General features: G+C 44.2%; 3 protein-coding genes across 3 annotated transcripts; all 3 read left to right on the top strand.

The window, feature by feature from the left end:
• The first annotated feature begins 173 nt into the window (after positions 1 to 173).
• cdca5 (cell division cycle associated 5) lies at positions 174 to 3,285 on the top strand. Its single transcript, XM_064326152.1, has 6 exons — positions 174 to 586; positions 797 to 891; positions 1,366 to 1,431; positions 1,536 to 1,577; positions 2,020 to 2,541; positions 2,976 to 3,285. The coding sequence occupies exons 1-6, from the start codon at positions 526 to 528 to the stop codon at positions 3,054 to 3,056; spliced, it is 867 nt and encodes a 288-aa protein (XP_064182222.1). The 5' UTR covers positions 174 to 525; the 3' UTR covers positions 3,057 to 3,285.
• A 437-nt stretch (positions 3,286 to 3,722) lies between these two features.
• On the top strand, positions 3,723 to 13,510 carry si:ch211-276i12.4 (uncharacterized). Its single transcript, XM_064326142.1, has 8 exons — positions 3,723 to 5,950; positions 6,368 to 6,681; positions 7,042 to 8,662; positions 9,324 to 9,352; positions 10,037 to 10,165; positions 10,352 to 10,418; positions 10,692 to 10,799; positions 10,944 to 13,510. The coding sequence occupies exons 1-8, from the start codon at positions 5,942 to 5,944 to the stop codon at positions 11,802 to 11,804; spliced, it is 3,138 nt and encodes a 1,045-aa protein (XP_064182212.1). The 5' UTR covers positions 3,723 to 5,941; the 3' UTR covers positions 11,805 to 13,510.
• A 655-nt stretch (positions 13,511 to 14,165) lies between these two features.
• Positions 14,166 to 19,537, top strand: rom1b (retinal outer segment membrane protein 1b). Its single transcript, XM_064326141.1, has 5 exons — positions 14,166 to 14,552; positions 14,787 to 15,008; positions 15,919 to 16,349; positions 17,287 to 17,533; positions 18,574 to 19,537. Exons 2-5 carry the CDS (start codon positions 14,859 to 14,861, stop codon positions 18,802 to 18,804), a joined length of 1,059 nt encoding a protein of 352 aa, XP_064182211.1. The 5' UTR covers positions 14,166 to 14,552; positions 14,787 to 14,858; the 3' UTR covers positions 18,805 to 19,537.
• The last annotated feature ends 132 nt before the right edge of the window (positions 19,538 to 19,669 follow it).

The following is a 19,669-nucleotide window of genomic DNA, read 5'->3' as shown; positions in this document are numbered from 1 at the left end:
GCATTGCTCGCTATTTTGTCACTATTTTTTTTCCAAATACTTTTTCATTTTTTCATTTCTTTAATTGTACGGCTACAAATTATTATAACAGGTAGAATTTTAATCTCCTACCTTACAAGCAAATATATAACATAGCAGCTAACTGGCTAACTCTTCCGGAACTTCCTGTCAGATCTCGGCGGGCGAATTTGAAAAAAAGAGTAGCTATTTTTCTTTCATCTGGCAAGGCGCGCAGAAACACGATAGACGTTTTCTTGTTTATCTAATTTCTGGTTTATAATAAACAGAAAACATTGATGCATGCACCGAACATTTTGTAACTGAACAGTGTTAGGACCTATTTTTACAGTCTCTGGTTAGGACTTATTTGTCCGACTTGCGCCCTGTCAGGTTCCCTGCCTTGGCTAAATGGCTAGGTAGATATTTTAGCAAGCGTTAGCTAACACTCCGTTTTTCTGCATAGTTTTGCATGGTAGCTACCTCCAACCTTGAGTAGCAGGATTTTTGGAAGTTAAGAGAATCAAGATGAGCAACCGGACTATACGACTATCGTTGGTGGAGCAAGGGAATCATAAAGAAGATTCAGGTGTGTGTTAGCTAACAGCTATTCTGACATTAATTTCGCTTGGTTGGCTAGACTAATGTCACTAGCTGCTGATCGTAACGTTAGCTCGTCGTCAAGCAGACTGTTATACACATATGCCTTGGAATATAGCTTAGTGGCGAGAGAGGTAACGGTAGTTAAATACGATCAAAATGTTTTCTAAATGAAAATGTTTGTGGTTTCTTGCTCAAGATTATGACAGCCCGCATCAAAGAAGGCGATCGCCGAGACTGTGTACTACTACAATCAGCAGTCAAAACGTGATGGAGTTCAACAATGAGAATGTGGTGAGCATGCTGTTTATGTAACGTAGCTTACTAGGCAATGTTACCTCGTGTAACCCTATTACAGTATTAGATCTTCAGGTAGTGGTATTTGAAAGACTATCTGTTTTCGTGCATGCAGGAACGTTAGACCCCCTTGATGCATACATATACGTAATGTGAAAATGTCTCCTTTGATGCTCAATATGCTAATTAACTAATTGTGTCAGTTATTCGTACTCGTAGTAGAACTACAATCCTTAATGGTTTTTATAGTTTATTATATTTGTGAAAAGATTATAAGCATATTAACAAGGGTGTATGAGTTGGTAATATTTGGACCACACCTGCACTCTTGTACTTGTAATGAAATTAAGTGACCTTAATGAATGTAAATCCTGACTGAATTGACTTGAGATGCTCTGCATTTAGAATTTGCAAGTCTTTGATTTTAGTTTATTTTCTTGTGTTTTCTGTAATCTCTCCTGATCCTGGCAGCACAGTGTAGTCCCTGCTGTGAAGCGCTCCATTACCGTGAGGAAGATCGTTCCGAGGAAGACTCAGGTCAGCCCATGCTGTTTTTTTTAAAGATTTTTTTTCCGGTACAGACTATGACCAATGAAGTGTAATATGACTTTCCTGTGTTGTATTCTCTTTCTGTCATACAGGTGGCTGGAACTCCTGGCCAATCAGTGCGCCGTAGTCCTAGAGTAAGTATGCCCTCTTGCCCAAATTCACATTGAACTTTTCTCCCTCCTTCACGTTCTCTTTGTATTAAACATTTAAATCCTTCACTGCAAGTATTCCTCAACCATCTTCAACCTTTGGAAAGCCCTGTATATGGTAATGCAGGGATATGTACTGCAGTGGAAGGGAATGGAGATTACCAAGTAAATGAATATGTCGTCTTGTCCTTCTGTGATATTCATTATGCACCTTTATTTCTTTCCGGTTTACAGTTTTGGTGGTTCAAAGGGCATCTCTTTTTAGGGTTTTTGCCTTTCTCTGGGATCAGCTGAGTTAGGACAACTTTCCTCTTTTATCAGGAACAAATTACTCTGCAAACTCCCATACATAGGCTTTGTGATGAACATGAAAAGGAAGTGTCCAGCAAAGCACATTTTAAGAGCAAAACATTTTGATCTTCCCTAGGTTTCTGCAGAGTGCAACAAGGAGAATGCCAATAGGCTGTCAGGACCAAAGTGGGAGCAACCGAAAGTGTCCACCTCCACGCCCGCTGCCGCCCCTCCGCCGAAACCCGCCGTTCTGTCGCCGATCCTGGCTTCCGCCGACCCCCCTCCCGAGCAGCGGCGGGACACCGCGAGCCTCGAGTGGTCTCAGAAAGTGCGGCGCTCGTACAGCCGTTCGAGCGCCGGGGACCGCTCCTTCGAGGCCTCCCCGGCCCCCACGCCGTCGTCCCCGCCGCCCTGTCGCCGGGAAACCCTCTTCGGCTTCGAGCAGCTCCAGACCCCCACGGTGGCGGGCGGGAGGGCCGAGCGGTCGCGGCTGGGGGCGGGGGCGCCCTCGGAAAACTCGCTGTCCGTGTGCGGGGGCTCCTTCTCGCTGCAGGAGGGGAACGGCAGCGTGGCCGACTCACCAGAGTGTGACGTGAACATCCCCGGGGTGGTGCTGGTGAAGGAGAAGAGGAAGAGGAGGAAGGTGCAGCAGATTAAGGTGAGTGGAGAGCAGGGGGGGCCGGAGAGGTGGGGGTGGGCATGGCTCTGCTGGAATCCCAGGTGAGCAACACCTGACCGTGTACCCAGTGCATTCATTGGGTGCTTTTGCCTTCAGTTTTTATGGGCAAAGACTGAGGTCATGACTTAGCTAAACGTCACTAATGTGGTAACTAAATGTCACTTTTGTGGAAATGCCCAGCTCATTAGCAGAACTATAAAAAAGGAAACCTTGCTAATCACGTCACACAAGACTAAAACTACCTGCTGAAGCAACTGTGCAGTGAACTAGCAAAGTAACACAAAGCATGGAATCACCACAGTGCTCGCTGTCAGCTACAGCGACAGACTTAACATTACACTGGCTAGTTGGATAGTAAATATTAATAAGACCTTTAAATTAATCTCCTTTCTCTTTCTTTTTATTTTCTCTAGATGTCAGAGTTTGACTTTCTAGCTGCACAAATGAATGCAGAATTTGACGAGGCAGAGAGCTTTGACTTGGTGGTGGAGTGATGGGAGAAAGGGAGAAAGGGGAGGAGAGCTCTGCGCGCGGTTTTGATCGATGAGGACCTCTACGAGCATTAACCCAGCCCATCTGGATGCAGAGACGACACATCTCAGATGGGTGTGAGGGACGGATTGCTGACAAGAACTTTGGGGAACTGCAACAGATCCTATCCTGGAATAATAAAAACAGCCTTTCTAATTCATACATAAATCAGGAATTAAATATGTTTTATGGGTGTTTTATTTCCATGGAAAATTCATGTTCCACTATGAGGCTAGAAAGCATTTACGTTAGATATTTAGATTCATGTTTTGAAATTCAAATCTAAACTAATGTAGTGGGATATTAATATCCAATTGTTGTCTGGGGGATTTGTTGCTGCCTATTGTAGATAAAGTTATATAATTTCTAAAGGAAATGTGTTGTTTATAGTAGAATAGACTTTTTCTGTCTTCATTTTAATCAGTTTTTTGTATGTTTTCAGAATTGTAACTTTCATTTGCTTATTGAATAACAGCCCATTTTACCAAGTTTTACTATAAATATTTTTTTTTTAGCTGGGGATATACATTCTGCTTCAGCATGATTTGAATCCCAAAACCCTACTGGTAGTATGGGTAGTATGAACCAATGGAACATACCCAAAGTGCCAATCATCCAAAGTGCGTAAATGGAGGCGCTATTCTGTATATACGCCACCCCCTGATGTGCGACCCATATGTGAACACAATAGCATTTCCAGTGAACTGGGAAGGACTCTAGTACAGTAGTATAATGTAATGTAAGCATGCTAGTGTTCCCGTCTTTAGGCCTGTTGGGAGGGCAGGGGACGTTCTCCGTTTTGTCCACTAGAGGGGGTACTTACAACAGGTTTCTCTTCCGTCCCCAATGCGGACAGCAGCTCTGGTCATGCAGAACACTGCGGTGTTGTCCTCAGAAGGCCACTACATTCTGGCTCTAATCCTACCTGTAGGTCATACTGAATTAGCATATTCTGTATGTCCTAGGGACAACTGGGATGATATGGAAATAGGAGTAGAGAGGTGGAGTAGAGAATCTACATTTTCAGTACCATGGCAATAAATGAATGGCAACATCAGTCTACAACAGTCAACTTCACTGACTCAAAATAAAATTTAAAAAAAGATCTTTTGTGGCTTACGAAAGGCACAGCAAACTTACCGTGCCTTGCTGCTTCATTCAGCTCTGGTCTGGCCACGCTCCTCCACACTTTAAGAAATATACTGTGAAGTAATGGTCTGATTTCACACACATCTATTGAAAATCAAATGTGCCTTATTCGAAACCAAGGGAAGCAAGTGGTAAAAGTGCACCCTGGTGAGTTATTCCAAAAAAACAATATTTTCTACGTTTTGACATTCTCAAAGCACTGCTTCTGTGACATCATTATTCATATCAGAAACAACTGCAACATTGGCTGGGTTTAGAATTTTGGGATCTGAAGAATGCATGACGCGAAAGGGACATTTAGCTCATCTGGGCTTGTAACTTGCCTGTACCCAACTAATCTGCATTAAGTCTGCCTGGAAGGTTTCTAGATTCCCTCATACAAAACCCAACAAGCTATGCATAATTGAAAATGACATTGTACACTCCAGGATCAACTAGTTTCCACTTGCGCACTGTGGTCGCATGGACAATCTTTTCTCCATTCCACTTTGTTAATACATTTTTAATGTAAATGCATTTCATTGGTTCGTTGGCATAATGAAATGAATGGGGTCCTTACAAACGTTTTCTATCACACGGTTTGGATTGCACAATGAGTTAACCCGGTCACCGCACACAACCTCCACAGTGGATACTTCCATGGTTATTCTGAGAGGTAGTTACAAGTTCCATACTCTTCCATTATATTTACTATATTGTTATTGATTGTGGGCAGTGTTCTCTTATACAACTGACATTTGATTGGGAGAGAAGGTGCCCTGGGGGGTAGAATAATGACAGTTCACACCAATGGAAATTGATTTATTTTTTAAGAATAGATGGTACTACTATGTTTGAGGGGGAAAAAATCTAAGTGATATTGGCATTGGCCACAAAGGGATATTTAAAATATGTATCAGATGCTGCTGACAATTTTTCTTTATTGCATTATGTATATTAATACTGTGAGAATGGTGAGAAGGGAAAATAGGTTAATGTTCATTCTCAGTAGGCCTTATGTGCTGTATATTTGAGAGACATTTTCTCTATTGGAATTCAATGCCATTCTTAATGACACTATCTCCAATAACTATTTCAGTGACATTGACGTAACAAGGCCAGCTGCGTAGAAACAAACCACTTGGGGGGAATACAGAAAAGGTCGATTAGAGTTGTAGATGGGAGTAACATTTTAAAATGGATCCCGTTACTTCCATCGTTGCCATATGGCACATTAAAGAAAAAAACATTGAGTTTTTTTCTTTAACGATAACTATATAACGTTGAAATGTGACAAAATCCTCATGAATACACGAATAGGCAACAATTAACGTCTGATGAAATGTAACATTGCTCCAGCGCTATTTCCGGGGGGGCTTTCAGGAAATTTATTGGCAATCACGTATCACGCTCCGGTGCAGATGCGCATGGAACATAATTACGTCAAGTGGATATCGAGGGAGGGGTTTAGGGATAAAAATGAATGATTTTTCCCAGTCTTATATTTTCCCCTGGGTCTTCAGAATGAATGCACATGTACGTGACTCAAGCAGGAAAACGGAAAATAAAAAACGTATTTGTTGTTTAATACCAAAATATAGTATTATTATGGTTAAGCAATACCTTGCATAGATTTGTGGTATTCTTTCAAATTAAGTATTTGCTTACTTTTTTAAATGTTGCTGCTGCAGATGCTGGAATCTTTTTACATGTGTGAGCCATGAAAAAGGTAGGCTATTCTTATTTTTCTATTGTTTACATTTAAGTTTTACCCCAATGTAAGGTTCGGATATACAACATCCTATTAACTTTAATATTAAAACAGCATTTCGCAACGTTTCAAATTCAGGTACAATAACGAATTATACTTTTAATTACAATAACGATATGCAAAAATATTCAGTTTACTGAAAATAAATAAGTAGAATTAAAGACGTATTATGAATTGATATAATTTTATGAGTAGCCTAATCCTTTGACACTACAATTTAAACGCAAATTTATGAGCACCCTTAGCAATTATAAACAAACAAATAAAGAAACTAGCCATAAATACTTTCAAATATTTAGACACTGCTTTCTGCAAGCTTTAGGTCAAATAATGACTGGACTGCATTTTTGAAAAGCAGTTTACCTCTCTCCCTAGGCAATGGCTTCAGCGGATAGCCAAAGTGCCCTTTCCAAACCACGGCATCCTCAAAAAGACACACACACCTATCGTAGCCCGGTTGGTGGCAGGTCAGAGTACGAGAGCCAAGAGGGCGACTCTTACGTTACGCCCGCTTGTCGACGTAGTCTTTGGGATCCACAAGCGGGAATCGACAACCTGCCATTAGGAAAGCGGCAAGTTATGGACAAGTTTTTCACCCCAGTTCATAGCCCCCGTCACGAAGAAACCAAGGCCAGAGAACCTTACCACTCCCACCGCCATCACCACCACCAGGACAACGAAGGTCATGGGTAGGTGGTTCTCATAAAAATAATACGAACGTTTTTATTATTTAGAGTGGTAATGAAATTGGTGATTTGATTGGGGATTTGATGAATTCTATCACATTTTCGAACCATGAATATTACTGCCATATGTTACTTAGAAACTGAATATTATGTACTATTTGGAGTCCTATGAATGACTTAAGTAATTGCAGATGTGATCTGAATGATACAATAAAGCCATTTTCTTGTACGATGGGAGTGCAAAAAATTACATTAAAATGTCACTCAAAGAACTCTGTTTCGGCAAGATGCAGAAAACATTTTTGAACTTGCTTTGTTTGTTTGCTGTGCTTGAAATTCAATTTTTTAAAATTAATTCCCCAGTTATAGTACTCCAGGGAGCAGCAACGGGAGCGTGAGTCGGGGCCATGTTCACCACCGGCCAGGTGGGCACCGCACCCCAGAACACCTGGACCACCCCCCCCATCGCACGCACCGCCACGGCTCCCCGCACCACAGCCGCTGCTCGGATGCGCCTCCGCGCAGCCACTCGCACAACCTCGACCCGGTCGCCTCCTCCCCCAGATCCTGCTCCCACACCTCCACATCCTCCTCCTGGTCTTCCGAGGCCAGCATTGACAAAGAGGCGTTCCTCACGGACAGCAGGCCGGGGCCCCGGCATTCCCAGTCATGCGGCAGCATTCCTGCCGAGGGGCCGGGATTCTGGGATGAGGAAGAGGGAGCCCATCTGGAGGGGCTTGAGGGGACGCACCCAAAGCATCACCACTGCCAAGATGACTGCGCGCACAAGCTCCACCGTGGCCAAAGCAAGAGTGAGGAGGAGCTTCCGCGTACAAACAGCACCGAGGATGTTAGGCCCGTGCACCTGGACCATAGCCCTCTCTACAAGTCAGCTAGCCTTGGACGAAGCCTGGCTTTCAATGACTATACAGATGTCCTTCTGGATTCAGAGAAGCCCAAAAAGGCCCCATCCTCCATCCAGCTCCCAAGCAAGGGTATCCTGAAGAACAAACAGGGGCAGGGTGGAGCAGCCAGTGGGGTTAGTCATTTTCGTAAGGCTAAGTCCTTGGAGGTGCTGTCTACCCACGTAGAGATGACTGCAGGGGGACTGAAAGGGGGAGGGGGCGGAGTGGGAAAGTCTAAGCTGGAGGACGCTGGTGTGGAAAAACGGAAAGAGGTGGTCAGGCAGAATTTTGTGCGGGAGAAGCTCCAGTTCTCCGCCTTCCTAAATGAGATCACCCGGCAGGTCATCAGCCCCTCGCGACTCAGCTCTCTGGGAGTCCCGCATGCCTTCGGGCTGCCAGGCCCTGGCCAGGCCTCACAAAAACCTCCCAGGAAAGAGCAAAGAGCAGAAGGGGAGAGGCAGGTGGGAGGGCAAGTGCACAGCCAGCAGAAAGATCGCTCCGACACCCCTGACTCTGCAGTTTCCAGTGGCCACTCCCGCTCCAGCAAGTACTCCCACTCTAGCAAGCGTCATCACAGCCACCAGCAGTCCGTAGATGGCAGTTCTTCGCAACAGCACCACACACCAGCGGGCCAAACCAATCCCGGCACCAACAGCCCGGAACGCTGTCTCCCGCCAGGGCATGGGCAGGACCACAGAGGGGAGAAACAGCACCAGGGAGGATACAGCCTTCTCCTGACTGATGGCACCAACACCAGCCCGGAGCTGAGCCCACATGTAGCAAGACGCCACCATTCCCACGCGCATCCCCAGCCCGACCCCCTCCCTCACCACCAGAAACGCCACCAGCCTCATCTCGAGAAACGCCAACGCCACCATGCTCGCCGCAGCCCATCTCCGCATTCTCCCTGTCCTCCCAAAACAGTCCAGACCGGCCACAGGGAGACCCACTCCGGGGTTCCTGAACAAGAATCAGATTCGTCCCAAAATAAGGATTCTGCCTCGACCACCAGCACCAGTCTGGAACACAGCGATAAGAACAAACAGATATGCTACAAGGCTGCAGCGGCGCAAGACAAGGTGAGATCCCACAGCATAACTGCTACGATACCAACTAAGGACTGATGGTGATGTTATACATTTTTACAACCAAACTGCAGTGTGTCCTTCTATAGAGAAGGAAGCCTTACCCAGATAGCTTCACAGGGACTAGCTCAAAATAAGGCACACTGGAGTACGCTGAGTTCAGCGCAAATGATGTTGTTTAATGAAGAGGGGAGACGTTTACGACATCTTCCTCTCAGTCAAATGAACACTAATGCAAGGACCACAATCATGGTCAGTTTCTTCTTTAAAATTTTGGCGTATTGAGCAAGTAACTGTGTCATCCAGAGGCTAGTATATCATTAAGAAATTGCCCCACAGAGAGGCATTTTTGGATACACACTCTAAATAGGGCGGAATCTAATGGCCTAGATGAGTCCCTCAATCTGTTATGCTTCTTGTAATTACATTCTGTTACTGTTTATGTTTAGTCCATATTGGCAATAATCTGTTTCATTTTGTTTATTTTTTCCAACCATTATGGAAATATTGATTTGTTGTCTCTCATTTTTCTCTAAATCCAATAATGTATCAACAGAGATGCAATATGATTTTGCAGAGTTAATTGGTGTTTCACAGGGATGTGTATTAAAGTCTAATAACCAACCTCTCTTGCTCACGCTTGGCTGTCTAACAGGATACTGTGACTGATGTTGACCGAGACCAGTAAGTTTAATTTATGACGTCTTAATATAACATGCTTGTATAACTCAGACCTTCCTAAGATGTACTATTGTGGTTTGCTTTAAAATCCAAGCAAAGCTGTAGATAATACAAAATATAAGTCCATAATATTCAGCCCAATTATTGTGCTGTAACTGTGTGTATATGTGTGTGTTTGTCTCTTATCAATTTTAAAATAGCTGGCATGGCATCAGTAGGTCCAGTTGTATTACAAATGACTATTGTTCAAAATCAATGCTGGAATGATAACAATGACAAACAATTTAATATAAATACAGTGCATGAGCTGGAGGACTCATAAGAGATTTTAATAGATACTTAGAATGTAAACTGCTCTGCAAGCATTTTCTTGTACTGCATTCACTACAACCACAACAGCTGCTAAAGCTAGCATTCCCAGACTAGGGTTGATACAGCTCAAGTGCTGCTTATCAGTATTTATGACATGCAATATCATAAATGTTTACAATGCCATTGCTTTTAATGTAAGCTGCCAGGATCCAGTCCTGACAATAGTACTCGGCTGTTGTGTGCGCAACAGCAAGGCAGAAGAAGGAAGAATGTCTGCGTGCAGTATAAGTGTTGTGGAAAACGTGTGAGTTTTGTTGTGGTAGATTTGTTGTGCATTTTCTCCTCTCTCCGATGTGTTATCTCACTCATCTCCAGGTCCCTGCGGGAGCAGAACGAAGAGCTGCGTCACAGCCTGCTGCAGACGGTGGTGCGCATGGAGTTCATGGAGGCAGAACTGCAGAAGACCCAGGAGGAGCTGAACAGCGTCAAGGACAGTTTTAATAGGTCTGTATTCACGTGTTCATATATAACAGGATGTTCATATATGGCTTTTTGTAACATGGTTATGCTTCATCTATGCATTTGGCACATTGGATCCAGCTTTATACCCTGCACAGGTGGTCAAGGTTTTTTTTTTTTTTTTTTTTTTTATTTTATTTTTTTTTGTGTGTCCTTGCTTGTCTCTCTCAGGCTCCAGGAAAGCGCTTCCAGCACTCAGCAAAGCAATAAACTTTTAGAGCAGAAGCTTCAGACAACGGTGAGACCTTGGGTTTCCATATTGCCAGGCCAAAACTTTTGCTATATTCCTCCATTGTACTTTAAGGCCCAGCTATATGTTTTCTCCTTTATCATAATTCCAAAATGCATGTTGCCATTTTTCATGCAGAGCCAATGCATCATCCTCATTGTTAATAATCAACTGTACATGGTTATGAATATAATATAAATATGCCCCCACGTGTCAGCTTTCAGCCTGGCTGGTGCCATGTTCTTTATGTTTCTGTGAACTGTGCTGTTCTTACAACGGCAGGTTTTGAGCATGGACGTGGAGCAGAAGTGCCTCACCCAGAGGATCTCAGAGCTGTCCAAGGAGCTCGCTGCTGCTAAAGCCACCATCCTCTCCCTGAAGACTGTTAATGTAAGAACCTAACTTCTTGCTTATTAGTATAAATATCATAAAAATACAAGTGTAGTTCACGTAATATAATTACAAATGTAGATATAGAAATTGCTGCATGGATTTGGCGACTGAATTCAATAATGGCCTCTGGTTCTCCCTCAGATCCCATCCCTTCTGCAGGAACTCCTGGATAAACATTTCCAGTCCAAAGAGTCTGTAACTGAATCCCTGCTGCCTGCCATAGTCTCCACCCAATTCAGTGATGTTGTCCTTGACCGAGCCTCGGCTCCTGGGGACGGCCAGTCACCTTCACTGGCGCAGGAAAGAGAGGATTATGGGAAGAACTGGCAGCAGGCGTCAGAGGGAAGCCAACGGAGGACTGCAACCCGTCAGCCTTGGAAACGGGAGCAAGGTCACCGAATGAGGCCGGAGGGAGACCAGAAGGGAGGTGGGGATGCAGTGAGCGAACTGGAGGGAGGAACGGAGGCTAAAGAGCGTCTTCCCTCCTCCTTGCTGATACCACACCTGCAGCTGACCCCGCAGCAAACCTCCCCCTCCGAAACGCTCCGTACCCCAGCAGGAGGGGGCCACGGGGTAATCGCGCACCAGCTGGGCTCTCTAATTGACGTCCTGTCAGTCAGCCGGGAAGAGGGCATCCACAGTGGTAAACAGCAGCAGTGCCGCCAGAGCCTGAGCCCAGACACGCCCGGCCCAGCAGCCCTGAAGTCCACGGGTGGCCCGCAGAACTTCCCTTCTCCAGCAGGCGGCGATCAAAGGGATTCCGAAGAGGATGAGATCATCTGCAAGTGGAGGCTGCAGAACAGCAAAGGGACGGTTGGCGTTGGCAGAAATAGCTTGGAGAACGACGCCAGCGCGGTGACCTACCAGTCTGCTCAGAGGATGCTGGACAACTTTATGCGCCACCTGGAACCTCCAGAGGAGAGAGAGGGGAAGGGCAGTGGTAGAGGCTCGGCCAGTGGGTCAAAAGAAGGGTCCTTAAACGGGGAGAGAGGCCAGTTGTGAAGCGGGACGGTGTTCAGGGAGAGAGGAGCAGCCTCTATTTCACATCAGATACTGTAGTGGCGCTCTTCTCCCCCAAATGTGGTAGAGGTGTGGGCCAATGGTGTGCCCAAATTTTCAATCTCCATATTTTGTGTTCGTATGGGTTTATTGTTGATGTACTTATGGGTTCCAATGAACAAAAGGGACCTCTGTGTGTGTGTGTGTGTGTGTGTGCATGTGTGTGTAGATTACCTTTGTATGCCTGGAGATTACTTAACCAAACATTGGTTGTTGAATATGAATTTTTCCCCCACATATTTTGTAGCATTAAATATGCCTCTTGAAGTAGTTTACCACCATCTGTTGTTGTTGAAATTGATAAGTCATCTTATAATTAGTGAAAGCTGGATAAAGATTTTGTCCCACACACTAAGAAAAAACTCTTGCGAGATGCGAATAATATTTTATGTTCAGCATCAGGAGAGATGCCAGGTTAATGCAGCATGGGTAAAAGTAATTGAAGCCTAAGAAACTACAGCTTCAGAAACTCCCAGAATTCCCCTGTATCCTGTCCCCCAAACACCATGTTCCTTCTAAAAACCTAAATTCTCTGGGCCTGATTTACCTGTTGGTTCTGTACAAAATAATCCTATTTAATCTTTTGGGGTTAATATGTGTTAAGTAGCCTTGTCTTACTCCATTTATCTTGACCCCCTGTTCCTGCATTGCTGTGTAATTTTTTGATTGATTACTGACTGTAGAGTTCCAGTTGAATGCATTATTCAAATATTTATTTTTATGTCTTTGTTATGTTTAACCTATTTTTTCCCAAATATGATTTATTTTACTGACTAATTGTGGTGCTGTACAATTCTTACTGTTCTTAGAAAATTTATGAGTGCAATAGCCAGCATTTCTGAGGTTAAATGGTCAAATGGGATGAAAACCCCACAGCCTTCTGGATATCCCAGGATAAGGGATAGTTAACAATAGTTGTAGTACATGAGTAGATATACTCATGTGAAGAGGGCTGCATAGATGGGGAGGTGTGCTGCCAGGAAATATAAGTACAGGTAATGTTCCCAAGGTTAAAGTTAAGGTGTGGTTAACCAAACCTGTCTCAGACAGATATGCGGTGCACAATTTCTGTGCTGTTTTTATTACTTACACTTTCTGTATACCAATCATCTAATGGTTGCCTCAGTTTGACCGCTAAAATCATTTAAAATGAAAAATTATTTTAAATTATGTGTCCAGAATTGTAGAAATCATTTAGATACTAAATATGCCACATACTGTATGTATATAGGTACTTATACATGGCACTGCTTGCAGTCAGATGAGTCAAGCTACCAATTGTAATATGGTTTGGAGCGCTACTACCTTTGATGCCAATGTACCAAAGCATTTGTACAGGATATATAAATAATTTACAAAGTGTCAAGGCCTCGTTGTTTTCTTTTTCCCCCCAAGTGACAATATGCAATGTTAATGTTCCTCTCAAGGACTGTTGTTGTCTAGCCCTGGTCTTAGCACATATCTGGATTATACCGCTGTACCTGTAACACCGCAAAGCTTTCTAAATCGTTTGATATAATCTCTGCAGTTGGTGCTTCCTGTTCTCGTACGTGCTTTGGGAGAGTAGATGAGACTGTGTATGTGAATATGCCCTTTCTGGTCCCAGATGTATTGTGTTTCAATAAAACAAATAAACCAACTGAACAAAATGGTTCATAGATTCATTGTAATTGCAATATAAATGCTTGAAACCACAAATATACCATGGAAAGGTCAAGTCATAAAACTGTCAAAGGGAAATGGCCATTGATTTGCAGCAGAACAATAATGTTAAATTTTCCAAGTGTGAAATAATTCTTACTGATGTGTGATTTGTCATTCTAAATTAATGACTGTATTTAGCCATTGGGTCCCTGGCCCAGTGCCGCACCAGATTACCCAATAACCTGAATAATCCATATGGAAAAATTATATACATCAAATATGCTGGCTATATACATTTTAACTACACTTGCAGTTTGCTAAAGCATAAAAAGTACTTCAGGTAGACTTCAGCGTACTGTTTTTTTCACATGGAGAGGTAAATCAGAATGGTAGATTGGTTGATTTTAAACTTAACAATCTGTCTGCGATTAGTTCCATTAAGCGTAGGCCTGGCACACCTCTGCGTCAGTCCATCCATAAATCCACATCTTCTGCGCTCTCGCTACCTGTCACACTTAATTGAATCCTCCTTGGAGATCCTTTCCCCTTCACAATGCAGGGTAGGGCAGGTGTGCTGAGCAGACAGTGCCCTGGTTTCTCATTGGAGGGGCCAGATTAATAGGATCGGAGTGGCTCTCGGCGGGGAGATTACAGGTAAGAAGCCCCAGACTTTGAGCCTGGGGCAAATCCAGTGTGCATCTCTTCCACCATGGGCGCAAATCTACTGGGGTATCCAACGCAGGACTGAGGGGGGTCTGGCCAGTTGGGGGTGTGGCTGCTTTGCTGCAATACCAATATTGTGAAGGAAAATAAGAAGTTTGGAACTGGATCGCCACCCAAAACAAAATCACTGTAACACTACTACTACTGCTATGCTGCTGGATTATCCAATGAAGACATTTTGAGGATACACTTGATTCCCCAGAATTTTGGATTATTATTCGCTGTACACCTTCTAACTCTCACATCATACGGACCTCTCGTACCATCTCTCAAAAGAAACTATCTCTTGAAGCAACCTAACTACAGAGCCACAAATCCCCTCCTGTACGTTGAAATCAACAACCGCTCACGTACAACGTGGTCTGTTACAAAAACCTGTTCTATTCTTTCTTCCTCACCCTACTCACACCCCCTCATCTTTCCCCTGGGTTCTCAACATTGTGCTCTTTCAGGCTTTTATCTTATACTGTTTTACTGTCAGCATCTTATCTGCGATTTGCATTTGTTATTTATTATCCTAATTTTCAAAAAAAAAATAAAAAATCTTTCTGATTCCAGTTTGTCTCAGAATTCTGGTCCATCAGACTTCTTCCGTGGTTTTTCTTCCCGCTGTCCCGAAGCCCCACCACCATGGCTCTGCTGAAGGTGAAGTTCCCCTTCCAGAAGCGCGTGCGTATGGCTCAGGCTCTTTGGCTGCTGTCCTGGCTGGCCGTCCTTGGAGGGACCTTCACGTTTTCCTTGGGGATCTTCCTGAAGACCGAACTCCACAAGAGAGCTGAGGTACCAGCAGCGCCACAATGACTCAATTTGTGTTTGTAAAGGCATTTTTAATGGCGACGTCAGCGATGCATTTGAAGCTGTCACATGTTGTGCGCAACCTATATGGGTGCAGTAATGTGTTTAGAGAACAGAGGGACAGCAATACAAATTGGGACCTGCAACAGGTTAAACAGCTGTATTATAGACCTGAGGGGCTCTGGCTAAAGAACATTGAACACTGCTGCTGTGCACTTGTGCAAGGTGCAGTGCAACCTCAACTTGCTCAAGGAAATATCCAGCCAGACAAATGGCTTCCAAGACCTTTAAATAACAACCTATTCAATAAAGGCGTAAATCAAGTTGTTCATGGAACGAGGAGAGCTGTTTAATTTCATTAGAGGGGAGGAAATGTCAGTTGCAAGACCTCTCCCAATTCAAATATGAATCTCTCCATAGCAGCTAATGTGACTGAACTGCCTGATGCAGATTTGGATTTGATGAGTGTATTTATAAACAGCCTAGGCTGATTACATTGATGTAATAGCTTCCCAGGGTATGAATCTGTCCTTACAATGGCCTGAGCAGATTTGGGTGTGATAGTGGGAGACTCTGAACCCATGGCTGTGTACCCAGATCTGTTCATTCCAATGATTAAAAATCAATATACATCAATATATTTAATGAACATTTTGAATGTTAAATTATGAGCAGTGTACTACCTCTATAGAAACGTTATGAGCTCCCTATACATTACAGAATGCCATCTGCTCAAAGCACACTATATATTCTTTGATTCTTTCATTCATATTCATTTGTATGTCGGAACACTACCGTCTGGTGTCAGTTAAAATATGATATGTCCTAAACCGCTATCTTGATAAGGCCTGAAATGGTCATGGTTGTAACACTGATCGCTGTTTCCCATCCACAGGTGATGGATAACACAGAGATCCATGCCGTGCCCAACACCTTGATGTTGGCTGGCCTGGCCTCCCTGGGCATCAACTTTTTTGCGGGGAAGATCTGCCAGGACTCCCTGGACGTGGCCCGCTTCCCGCGCTGGAAGTCCTTCATGCAGCCCTTCTTCGTCCTCTCCGTCTTCTTCACCCTCCTCCTGCTGGTGGCGGTCATCATGAGCTACGCCATGAAGGGCAACCTGGAGGAGTCCCTGAAGGTCGGGCTGAAGAACGGCATCCGCTTCTACAAGGACACGGACACGCCCGGCCGCTGCTCCCAGAAGGAGACCATCGACCGCCTGCAGATGGACTTCCGCTGCTGCGGGAACACCAACTACCGGGACTGGTTCGAGATTCAGTGGATCAGCAACCGCTACCTGGATTTCACGTCCAAGGAAGTCAAGGAGTGAGTGTCGGTTAGAAGCAGGGTGTAGTGTTTTGGGGGGTGAGGAAGGCATTTTTGGTGGTGGGGAGGACAAATGGGAACCAAGATAAAGGTTATCTTGGAGGCACAGTGCTTGTGGACAGTGAGCTCTGATACCAATGACAATTTATATAGGCTCCCTAATACTGGTAGTGGATGACTGCAGGATGTGCTGGCTTCTGTTGTTACTCAGCAATTTCATTGTTAATGCATCTCATTACACAAACTCACATCACTTGATTTCTTAGGTCTGAGTTTGTTGGTGCCTTCATAATAGGTGTAAATCTGAACTGCTAATTAACCAATAGAATCAATTAAGCCAGAGAAATGAGCAAATTAAACCCTGCTCCCAAGTAGCACTTGAATGTGTGATTTTTTTTTAAACCAACGCAGCATATAGAATATAATGAGGTCTTTAAAAATGTTTGATTAGCATAAAACAGTCATAACCAGAATGAAGTGAACCCACACACGGGAAAACAGCTAGAATCATAGCACCTATACCACAACAGGAATTGCATTTGAAACCTAATTGTGATTCAGTTCTATGCAGGGCAGCTCTAAGAAATACATTTAATTAATCAAATCATTTCATTAATTCATTTTCTGTAGTCAAACAGTGCAACCCTGCTCTCTTAATATGCATCTTAACACTGAGGTCAGTACAGTATACTGATAGACCATGCTAATACAGAAAGTGTATTAGCATAAAGAGAGAAGTTAATATTAGCAAAAGTGGGAAGTAGAGAATGTAGTATAATTAGGAAGCATGTGGTTTAGGGGATATAGTTTTATCATGAATGGCACTAAAGGGGGCAATATTGGGTTAAGAAGCTGCCTGTACAAAGGGCAATAGAAACAACGTTACAACGTTAACGCTGACACTGAAAATATTTTCTCCCCGTTCATTCACCTCCAGCCGCATCAGGAGCAATGTGGACGGGCGCTTCCTGGTGGACGGGGTCCCCTTCAGCTGCTGCAACCCCAGGTCCCCCAGGCCCTGCATCCAGCACAGGCTGACCAACAACTCCGCCCACTACAACTACGAGCACCAGACCGAGGAGCTCAACCTGTACAGCCGCGGCTGCCGCCAGGCGCTGGTCAACTACTACATGGGCCTGATGAACTCCATCGGGGCCGGGGTGCTGTCTGTCTTCCTGCTGCAGGTACAATCCGGGGATATCTGGTGATTGGGGGATTATTTTGGACAGCCTCATGCCCTTAAGTTCCTTATCGTGGCCATTTTTCACAATTTAACCTTGCGCTTTCCTTAGAAGTGTAATGTGTCCAATTCAATCAGATTATAATGATTGCATTACCATCATTACGGTCTTACCATTCCAATCATACATTACAACCATCGCAACCTTCACATTGCGATCATTATATCTGGACATGCCGCCTCACCACCTTGTGACCTTCTCTTGACAGATGACTGAACTAATTGGTGCTGGGTCTGGTTAGAACCTGGGTAGGAGACCCCGTGGGAAAAATAATTAGTTGCTGTAACTTGTTTTGGTAGGACAGTGGGAGGTATGTCTTCCCTTAGGAAACTAATGCCTTAGCATAATTATGGGTACACTACACTGCGGGAGATGGGATGTTGAAGGAAAAACATTGGGTTTGACGCAAGGTTAAACGGAACTAGAGCAGTCAATAAGAGCTCATTACACCAATCTGAAGGAATGGGAGGGCGGTTGTTTCCCTGCTGTTCTGGTTTAAATTCCCATTCTATCTATCTCAATGTAGAACTGTAACCCACCAGTTGAATGGCTTGATAAACCCTTTGCTTGATAAATCAAACAGGTTTTAATTTCATCAACCCCCCTCCCCCCCAACCCCTTTTCACTTTGTCTGTTTTATCCCTCTTCAAAATCTCATACACTGCACAATCTCATCCTCAGGAATTTCCTCTATATGTTCTACAAATCTCTTATGTCCTCAAACGATGAACTCAACGTTCTCCACATAAGTATTTCCATCACGCCCTTCCTGAATCGCCTACACCTTTAATTACCTGGCACATGCACAGATAGACACCAGCATATGCTGAAGCGTATGCCACCTGCCGCGAGACAGCAAAAATGTCCTTTTAGTGGTAGTGAGTTTAAAAAAAAAAAATGACCACAGGTGCCCTTTTTTATTTTGAACATAGCCCCTGTTAATCACGTACCCTCGCCATCCCTGCTCCCATAATCCTCTGCAGATGACCGTGCTGGTGAGCCTGCGGTACCTGCAGACCGCCATGGAGGCGGTGGTGGGGCAGGAGAACGCCGAAATCGAGACGGAGGGGTACCTGCTGGAGAAGAGCGTGAAGGAAACGGTGAAGGAGTTCATGGACACCGTGCGCAAGCTCCTCCAGCCCACTCAGGTGGACGCGGCCGCGGCGGAGGGCGGGGCAGCGGGGGGAGAGAAGGCGGCCACGCCCGCCAGCTAAAGGGAAGGCGCTGGGAGGGGAAATCCCCTTACAAGATTCAGTTGACTTCTCCCATATATTCATCCCTCTTTTGTTAGTACTGATTCATTGTAATGTAAACTTCTACTGACGAGAATGCACACTATTTGCAGATGACATACATATAACCTGCATGTGCACACACACACTCACAAACATACTGGTATGAACACTCACACACTCACTCACACACACACACACACACACACACGTACGCACGCACACACACACACACACATACAAACACATGCCATCGTGCAGTAAACTACTGTTCTCTCAAAAGCCGTTGAGTGAGGATTTTAACTCCTTTCTCCTCAAATTTTGATATACATGATCAATAAAACGATGTTGATTAATCCAATCCAACCCACAGTCTTCTCCTTGACCAGGTCAAATTTGAAAAGCTGTTAAATAAATGCATTTTTAAATGATTCATCCTTCCAAAAATGCAGAAATGTGAAATAAATCCAGGCAGCTTCCCTCTACCCCCTTTGTGTTTAGCATGCTGGCTGTAGTGTACCAATCTGCTCAATGTGCTGCTGTGTAACCATAAGAGGACAGAAAGAGACATAAGAGCTGCCACACAGGAACCTATTAAAGATTTTAAGTTTAACTGCTTCATTGGGTCCAGGCACTTTTGTCGTTTTTTAATGCGTGCTTTTATTTTGTATGATGACTTTTCCCATCTGAATAAAAGGTTGTTTGGAATTCTTAATGAGGTGAGTAGCTCTGGGTTTTTTTAAAGTGCAATGATTCCTTTATTCCATTTTTTGTGGGGCTGCTGGCACTCCTCCCCTTTCTCCGGGTTTTATCCCACTATTCTGCTTTCCGTTCATCAGTTATTCTA

This window comes from Anguilla rostrata, chromosome 3 (genome assembly GCF_018555375.3).
Source record: "Anguilla rostrata isolate EN2019 chromosome 3, ASM1855537v3, whole genome shotgun sequence".
Taxonomy (NCBI): Eukaryota; Metazoa; Chordata; class Actinopteri; order Anguilliformes; family Anguillidae; genus Anguilla; species Anguilla rostrata.
Note: the sequence above shows the minus strand (reverse complement) of the source record. Positions and strands in the feature narration are given on the sequence as shown.